This window comes from Lycium barbarum, chromosome 12 (assembly GCF_019175385.1).
Source record: "Lycium barbarum isolate Lr01 chromosome 12, ASM1917538v2, whole genome shotgun sequence".
NCBI lineage: Eukaryota > Viridiplantae > Streptophyta > Magnoliopsida > Solanales > Solanaceae > Lycium > Lycium barbarum.
This window is the reverse complement of record NC_083348.1, coordinates 87,108,542-87,117,729: the sequence shown is the minus strand read 5'-3', so window position 1 is coordinate 87,117,729 and position 9,188 is coordinate 87,108,542. Positions and strand designations below refer to the sequence as shown.

Here is a 9,188-nt window from a genome sequence, read left to right as displayed (position 1 = left end):
GATCCAAGAATAGAGGTGGTGCAAAATTTCACATCATATCTGCAATTTCAGATGTGAATTTGATGTGTGTTCCCCTTCCCTACAGGGTTTCCCATTGATCCGGTGACCCATCAAATACGCTATAAGAATGTCTTTGCCTAGAAAGTTGTTTAGCTTCAGAATCAGCTGTAAGATAAAGCACCTCTAAAATGATCTCAATCCGCTACTGGATGAGCTTCTCTAAATTTCTGCAAACACCTGTTTAAGCTACTTCTGCTATGAAGCATAAGTGACTTGCATGGTCTACACTGTTCTCTTGGATTCTTAATGTACTGAGGTAATATTGAGGGGAACCATTACCAAAGAATCAGACACAGTAATAATTACAGAGAAAGGAATAATGTACATGCCTAAATAAAAATCTTAAAATGTCTTATCGTCCTTCCATAATAGTAATGGTAACAGTGTTCACAGAGCCTTGAGATTTAGAAGAGGCTTGCATGAAACGGCTTGGTCTTGTTGTAAAAGCAGGTTGTTTAGGACTTGATAAATCATCAATTTCCCTGGTGAGCATAGACAATACTGTGGAGACATTTGGTCTGTCTTCTGCATATTCTTGTACGCATAATAGTCCAACATGTACACATCGCGTAATTTCCTTTTCAATGTGCAGGTCAGTTATCTTGGGGTCAACCAATTCCACAATCATGTTTTCGTTCCAACACTTCCATGCCTGAGGAGCAACCACATAGACAAAACAATGGAAACTTGAATTATTGAAAAGTTGACATTTCATAAAAACTAGGAGCTTAATTTTCATATGAACTTACATATGCTAGAAGGCTTAATGCACAATCATCTTGGTGAAAGCTAGTGTTTCTCCTTCCACTTATAATTTCCAATAACAATACTCCAAAGCTGTAAACATCTGATTTTTCTGAAAATCTTCCTTCCATTGCATATTCAGGTGCCATATAACCACTGCATCACATTACAATTTTGAATGTTTGCCTGATATTTTCTTTTCAACCATGCAAAAGATAAAGAGAAAGATACAAGAACTTACTAGGTTCCAACAACTCTGTTTGTGTTGGCCTGATCTTGGTTGCCTGGAAAAATCCTTGCCATGCCAAAATCTGAAATTTTGGGGTTCAGGTATTCATCCAACAAGATGTTGCTTGTTTTTAAATCCCTGTGGATAATCCTTAGTCTTGAATCCCTGTGAAGGTAAAGGAGGCCTCGACCAATTCCCTCAATGATGCTCACACGTTTACTCCAATCAAGGAACTCTTCCTCTTGTTGCTGTGACCCTGAAAGCACAATGCGAATTTGACATTTTAAAGCGAAAAAAAATTCCTTTTAGTTAGACACAATGGAAAATAAAAGAAAACTAATCATAACCAACCAAAGAGATAGGCATCCAAGCTTCTTTTTGGCATGTATTCATAAACCAGCATCTTTTCCCCTCTTTCTATGCAGCAACCAAAAAGTCTAACAAGATTACGATGTTGAAGTTTTGAAATCACCACAACCTCATTCATGAACTCCTCCAGCCCCTGCCCGGAAGACTGTGAAAGCCTTTTCACAGCAATTTCTTGTCCATCTGGCAGCTTCCCCTGCAGTTATATCATAGGACTTAATATCTTTTCTTAAAAACAATAACAAGACACTCAATCACACAAAACATTACTTTGTAAACTGGACCAAAACCTCCCTGCCCAAGTTTGCTGGACAGATGAAAATCCTCAGTTGCATTTGCTAAGATATCAAAGTTGTATATAAGCAGCTCTTCAAATTTAGCTTGATTGATGTTCTCTGTAACTATGCTTTCCTTGTAAAAGTTTGGCAATGATTCTGTTAATAAGAGCTCACGCTTTCTCTTCCGTCCTGATTCAAGAGCGCATTCGAGATAAAGTGATCCGAATGATTAAAGCTACTGCAGATTTTCTAATGTTTCAGATAAGCTTGTTACCTCTGCGCTTAGCTAGATATTTGTAGGAAATGTATCCGACTATGGCAAAAATTATTGAGCCTACTGGGACTATGATCGCAATGGCTACTTTAAAATCTCTCTTTTGATCTGCATTACAAAATAAGTGTCCATTATACATATGTTTTTGGCAAGCAGAGTTTTATAGATTACATTATAGTTCTGAAGAAGAGGTGTTACCAAGCTCAGTGTACGAAAGGCGAAGGAATAAATCAGCCCCACCGGTTGAGAATTTCTGAACATCAAGTAAGCTTCCTTCCCAATGCATGCATCCTATGCCTGTGTGGTATGAATAGGCTATGCAGGAAAAATTCCTCAAGCAACCCTTATGACAATCTTCATCTGCAAAAGGTACCCAAATAGTGGAATCCGGCACTTTCATTGACTGCAGCTTCAGAAACCAATCTTGCTTAACTTGCTCAATGTTAGAGCTGTTTCTTTCACTCTCTAACATGGACTTTCTGATGCATCCACTAGTCCAGTTTCTTTTCCCCCATTCCTCTTCTCTTTTCGGCTTAAATCCCTCTAAACAAGAGCAGATTGGTGAGCTTCTAGGATCACAGCTTCCAAAAGGTCCACATTTTCCATAAAAATCGCACTCATTTGCAGGGAATTCCCATGTTACTTCCCAATCATTCTTACTAGGATCCAAATATTTCTGCTGCAAAAACCCTGTTGAGTTCAAGGTGAAAAAGGTCATCTCAGCCTGATTTGCATATAAAAAGGTGAGGTATGCGGTGCCCTTGTTATCATTTACTAAATCAAATCCATTGAGATAGAAAGAAGTCATGTCTGGTATCCCAATGAAAATCTGTTTATTCCATGGTCCGCTGCGGCAATGAAGTTTGCCATTCTTCCATATGAAAATCTGGGGAATCGTTTCAGGTTGAATACCAGCTGAGAAACTCCCAACAGATGGATCTGAAGGACTTATCCATGATTTCACCAGATTTGTGGTGTTAGTACTCTTATCACTTCCCAGTTTCATATGCTGCAAGAAGGAATCTGAAGGATCCCGAAAACTTTCCCAGAGAACTTTCCCGTTGGAGCTGTCCTTCAAAACTAAATTTCCATTATCCGAGAGCTGGGCAGTAGAATTTCTCACAGCTGGTGAAATATTGGATGACCATATACTCTTGTTCTGTGCATTCAAGACTACAAGATTTCCATCTTCTGATATTGTCACTCTTCCACTAGAATCTTGTAAAGGTTTGTCTCTGTTGGCTACCCATGCAACAGTTGGTGATTGGGTATTAAACATAATACCAACATAACGGTTCGTGGAATTCTCAGGACTAAAGAACCCCAATATGAATCTTTTGTCATTGGAGACTAAAGTTTCTGAATCTCGCATGGATTTATTGGTGCTAATAGTGTCTGAAGCTTTTGCTATATAAAAAAATAGAACGAGAGCAACTGGAGATAGAAGTATCTGTCTAGTGTTTAATTTCATTGCTTATGAAGTTTTATTCTGCCAATTTGAATGAGCATTAGTTGCCTATAAGCTTTAAAAAAGTGCCTATAGTTGCAGTATTTCTTGATATTTTCTCACGCTTCTTCTCTACAGTATGCTTGACACGTCTTTGTCAGCTGTTGGTATGGATCAAAATGCATTGGCTAAGCCGTCATGTTGGAATTTCTGCGCTGTGATTATTATAAGGTAATTGCCCATTAGCTCACGAAGACTAACCAAACCCCATAAGGAAACTTCCATACTAAATTATAAATGTCAATAAGTATAGTTTTATAAATAGGTATGAACATACAATGTCAACAAGTATAGTATTTTCCATGTGAATCCAAATCACAAAAATAAAAGCAAAAGATAACCGATTACGTCTTGGTCCCAAGCAAGTTAGGGTCGGCTATATGAATCCTTATTGATCATGTTACCCATTAAAATTCATCTCTAAGTCAACATTATACAAAATAGAAAATATATATCCTCACAAAAAAAGTAAAAATTAACCACACACACAAAACTTTAACAAAAAAAACTGTATATATGGAGTTCAGTGCTTTATTTGACCAGTGTGGTTCAAATATTGTGTTACATGATTAGGAAAGGGTATATTGATTGGAAATCCTTCATTTGAATAAGATTGTCAACGTAATCTCTATATCAAAACATAATGTGGGTAGGAAACGTTGGAAAAGGTATGCAAAAGTCAAAATTTTTGATGGGTCAGAAGAAGTGACAAAAGGGGTGGTCGGCAGATGATTACAGATCTAACTACCGGAGTAAAAGTACTAGAATCCTGTAATCTATGTGTGATTTACGGGTTTTTAACTGCTTTTAACTCTTGCTAGGGCTATATTATGATGGGAAACTTACCGATACATACCGTTCGCCCATACTTATTTACCAATATGGCCAAAATATATAAAACTTATACACTGATTAGGTATATATTACATGTATAGGTATATATTATATGTATATTATAGTTGCAGTAGGAGTGGGCGTTCGGTTCTTCGGTACGATTTTGTCAAACTTTGGTTTGGCTATTTCGGTTTCGGTGTTTTGAAGGTGGACACCGAACACCGAACAAAACTAGTTCGGTTTGGTTCTTTCGGTTTCGGTTTTTTGAAGTTTGGTTCGGTTCGGTTTCGATTTTTTCAATTCGGTTTTTTTGATATGCATGACGGATCCTCAAGGTCTACCCGGTCTTAGCTTAGTCTAGCGGATGAACATGCAAAAAAATCAATTGTATAACTTGATCAACCATACATTGAATTAATTGAAAAAGATGCCTTCAAACACACAAAAGGAGATAAAAAGAACATACACTGTATTCTAATTCTCTAAAGATTTAGATTACAAAATCAAATGGTGAAGCAGCAAAATGAATTTTTTTTCCACCTCATGAATCTTTCACAACCATTACATTCCATCATAAATAGATCTATTAAGAAAGATAAGAGAAATGAATAAGCAAAACTACAAGGTACAGACTTTAAAAACCCATCTGCAAAATCAAGACATTTCATTACCAAAACGTATCCCAAATAAAAAGATTGGACTATTTAATACTTTTTGGCTAATACATAAAATTTCGGTTTAAACCGAAAACTCGAAAAATCGAACACTAAACCCCGAACACCGAACCGAACCTCGAAATTTCTGAAAATCGAAATCGAACCGAAAACCTGAAAACCCGAAAAACCGAATTAATTCGGTTCGGTCCGGTTTTTCGGTTTTCGGTATTTATGCCCGGCCCTAAGTTGCAGAATGAATTCATCAAAATTCTTTTTATCTAACATATCTTTGTTCTCGGTATCTTTGATTAATTTGGTGTTTACTTTTATGAACCAATGAAATACCTATGGTTTGATACATAATAAATTGTCCATTATTTTTTACAGACAACCGAATAGGTTCGATAATCAATATCCCCTTCTTCATCAATTCTGTAAGAGTTAAATTCTCCTGAATCAGCATTATATCCTAACTCATTTCTCCCCTTTGAATTGACGATACAGTAATTTAGTTTGGATTTATCAGTCGAAGCAGGAGACAATATATAATTTTTCCTGTTTTGATCTTATCTATAAAAAAAAATCATATTTAATTACTCTGGGAAGCAATGAGAAGGGATCAACAAAGATGAAATGATGACAACAGCCTTTTGTATAGGAGTTCTGCCTATGCGTGAACTTTACTAATATAAAGAATTGTACATTGTACCGGGAGTGTTTTTAGGGTGTGGATGGAATCTGTATGGTTATTGCTCTTTTGAACTTCTCTTCCCTTATCTAAATGAAAAAAAGGCAAAAGTCAAAGAAAAGAAAATATCTATTCCCCTTATGATTCAACTAATTTTGAATCGTCACATATCACACAAGAGAAAGCTGACTCGGAATTTGCTGCCCGAAAAATGACCAGAATCACAATGATTGCCTTTTTGTTTTTTAAACTACCATTGGTGGGGATTAGGCAGTGCCTAATCTATGTATTGATAATAACAAAAATACATATTCAGTGTGTTGGATTTTTGTCCGAACCACCTTGAGAAATAAAAAGAATGAATAATTCGCCCCTATACAAAAAAGTTCCGGTGCAAAAGAAGAAAGAAATGGAAATATCATCTGCGGTTTATTTGCACCTGAACTTAGTGAAATAGGTCTCTGTTAATAGTTGGATTAAATATATCTCTCTCATTACAAGATTGTCCAAATATGTTCATATGCATTAACGATGGAAGCTTTCTAACACTAAAGGTGTATCCAGAATTTCAATTACATGGGTGCACCACTATTTATTTATTTTTAAAAAGGTTTAAGTCATCTGTCGCCACCTAAACTTATCTACAGATTCCACTTAGACACCTCAATCCAGACTTGTACCTATTAAACACCTCTACCGCTCTCGATTTTTAAACTAATTTTTTTTTTTTTGCTCAAAGGCTTAAAAATTACCTCAAATTTTTATGTATGAAGCCGTATGAAAAACGTATGAAATGTGTATGCGTGAGCCAAATTTTTAATATAATTTTCATACACAAAATTGTGAGTGAAAACTTTAAGCCTTGAATATTGTATGAAAGTTGTTACAATGTTGTTGTAGTTGTATTAATTTTCCAGAAACCTAATATGAACTTTATATACGAAAAGTGTGAATGAAATTCTAAGTCTTGAGCGAGATATACACATTTCATACCATTCTCATACATAAAATTGTGAGCGTAATGTTTAAGCCTTGATTGAGATATATACATTTCATACGTTTTTCATACACAAAATTTGAGCGAACTTTCTAAGCCTTGAGCAAGATATACACATTTCATACACAAAAATTTGTGCGATTATTTTAAGTCTTGAATGTTGCATCAAAGTTGTATACAATGTTGTTGTAGCTGTATTAATTTTACAGAAATCTAACATGAACTTTATACACGAAAATGTGAGCGAAATTTTAAGCCTTGAGCAAGATACAAATTTCATACCGTTTTCATACACACAATTTTGAGCGGATTTTTAAGCCTTGAACGAGATATACACATTTCATACATTTTTCATACCATTTTCATACACTAAATTTTGAGCGAACTTTTTAAACCTTGAGCAAGATATACACATTTCATACATAAATTTTTGAGCGAAAAAAAAATTATTACAAAAAATTATTTAAATAAAAAAAAAAAAAAAAACTTGTTTTGTATAGGGTTTGTAATGTTATGTTTTGTAAATAAAAACTATCGTCACGTTTCGTAAATATTTCTCCTTAATATGTATATATACGTACTTTACCCTTACTTGAAATGTAGAGCATGATTTGGGCTTACTACTTCAGGTTAGCAAAAGCCCAATATAACATTTGGATATGTTTTGAATAACGTTACTAATTTTTTTATATTATTTATTTATTGTGTAGTGTTCACTATAAGCAATTATGATAACGAAATCTAGGAGGAGATTTATGAGACACAGAAAGATTTCGAACATCAGGAGGCTAGTGAACAACATTTATTTTAAGATTATAGATTATACACACTCATTTAGTTGCAGCTCACTAAGGAATAGATAAGACTGAGTCCGGAGTCTAAAGGGTATAAAAATACACGATATTTACCAAAAGGGGATGCCCAAAAATTTATATACCAAAAGGGGTATATCGTGGGCTGATCCACGATATACCCTAAAGTTTTTTTTTCGGCTGTCAGAGCCAATCAACGAAAAATTAAAAAAAAAAAAAAAATTTGAACGTATAACGTGGACTGATCCACGTTATACAATATATTTTGTATAACGTGGATCAGTCCACGTTTTACCTCTAAAGTTTTTTTTTTTTTTTTTTTTTTGCGCGAGCACTAAAAAAAAAAATTGATAAACTTTTTTTTTTTGTGCAACACTTAGTGTGTTTTTTCATACTTTGACCAATGATTAAAAAATTCCTTTTATCCCATTCGATTTTTAAAAAAACTCCTTTTATCCCATTCAATTTCGATTTTCCCCCAAATTGGCGTGAAATTTTCAGTTTTATTTACTTATAAGATGATGATACGCAATAGATTTCAACGTAAAAATCGCGGGGTAATGTATCTGTGAATGTCAATTTCACTTCTGCGGTTTCAATTTTTGAAAATAAAGCTGATTAATTTTCTCGACATATAAAGTTGACTAAAATAACCTTACAGTCAAACACTAAGTTTTTTCAAACAAAACTTACTTCGGGCACCTTTTCAACCCCTAAAATGACGATCCGAACGTCTACGTATCCTTGATGTATTCAGCCTACATTATTGTACGCAGAAAAAAAATATCAGGTTCTATATGATCTGATCGGATCCCGGACACGCAAGAGCTCAGCCCGGGAGGAATGCATGGTTCCCTGGCGCTTCATGGAAAAGTGGTTGGCTGATTAGTGAGGTCTTAAAAACGTCATAGAATTCATGATCGGTCATTCCATTTTTTAAAAAGGCAACAAAAGAGAGAAAGGAAGAAATCAAAAAGGAGAAAAAGAATCATACTTCTTCTTCGTCCAAAATATTGACGTTTCGGAGTCTTCACACACGATTAATCATTGGTCAAAGTATGAAAAAACACACTAAGTGTTGCACAAAAAAAAAAAAGTTTACCAATTTTTTTTTTAGTGCTCGCGCAAAAAAAAAAAAAAAAAAAAAAACTTTAGAGGTAAAACGTGGACTGATCCACGTTATACAAAATATATTGTATAACGTGGATCAGTCCACGTTATACGTTCAAAGTTTTTTTTAAAAAAAATTTTCGTTGATTGGCTCTGACAGCCGAAAAACAACTTTGGGGTATATCGTGAGCTGATCCACGATATACCCCTTTTGGTATATAAATTTTTGGGTATCCCCTTTTGGTAAATACCGTGTATTTTTATACCCTTTAGGCTCCGGACTCAGATAAGACTAGCTAACACTGGCTTGGGATTTAACTGGCAATAACGGATCAACGTGATCTTCTTTAGTGGTTTATATAGGTAGTAAACTTTCTTGAATAAAACAAATAAAAAAAAAAGGGAAGAAGTTAGCTTATAATTATAAAGTTTATACGTTATTCAATCATAAGTAATCCCAAAATATTAGCACAAGATTTATATACATGATTAGCTAACTTGATAATTAAAGGGAAGTTCTAATTAATTTATACTCCTTGTAACAACATAATACGAATTGATTAAATCCAGTATCACCCGTCAATCCATGCATATAGGCGAACTAAGTTGGCAATTTCGTTAGATTGAAAAAAA

At 34.7% G+C, this 9,188-nt stretch overlaps 1 protein-coding gene across 1 annotated transcript; it reads right to left on the bottom strand.

Moving 5' to 3' along the window:
- Positions 1–382: 382 nt before the first annotated feature.
- LOC132623164 (G-type lectin S-receptor-like serine/threonine-protein kinase At1g11330) lies at positions 383–3,568 on the bottom strand. Its single transcript, XM_060337878.1, has 7 exons — positions 2,150–3,568; positions 1,952–2,059; positions 1,670–1,866; positions 1,385–1,595; positions 1,046–1,289; positions 810–960; positions 383–712 (listed from the first exon to the last, which is right to left on the bottom strand). Exons 1-7 carry the CDS (start codon positions 3,420–3,422, stop codon positions 413–415), a joined length of 2,484 nt encoding a protein of 827 aa, XP_060193861.1. The 5' UTR covers positions 3,423–3,568; the 3' UTR covers positions 383–412.
- Between the last annotated feature and the right edge of the window lie 5,620 nt (positions 3,569–9,188).

Bases quoted from the DNA above. Each gene is read 5' to 3' on its own strand.
- LOC132623164 (XM_060337878.1), bottom strand. From the start codon at position 3,422: ATGAAATTAAACACTAGACAGATACTTCTATCTCCAGTTGCTCTCGTT. The intron at 1,290-1,384 runs GTTGGTTATGAT...TTGTGCTTTCAG, and splicing joins CTTGGATGCCTATCTCTTTG to GGTCACAGCAACAAGAGGAA. The intron at 961-1,045 runs GTAAGTTCTTGT...AATGTGATGCAG, and splicing joins AACAGAGTTGTTGGAACCTA to TGGTTATATGGCACCTGAAT.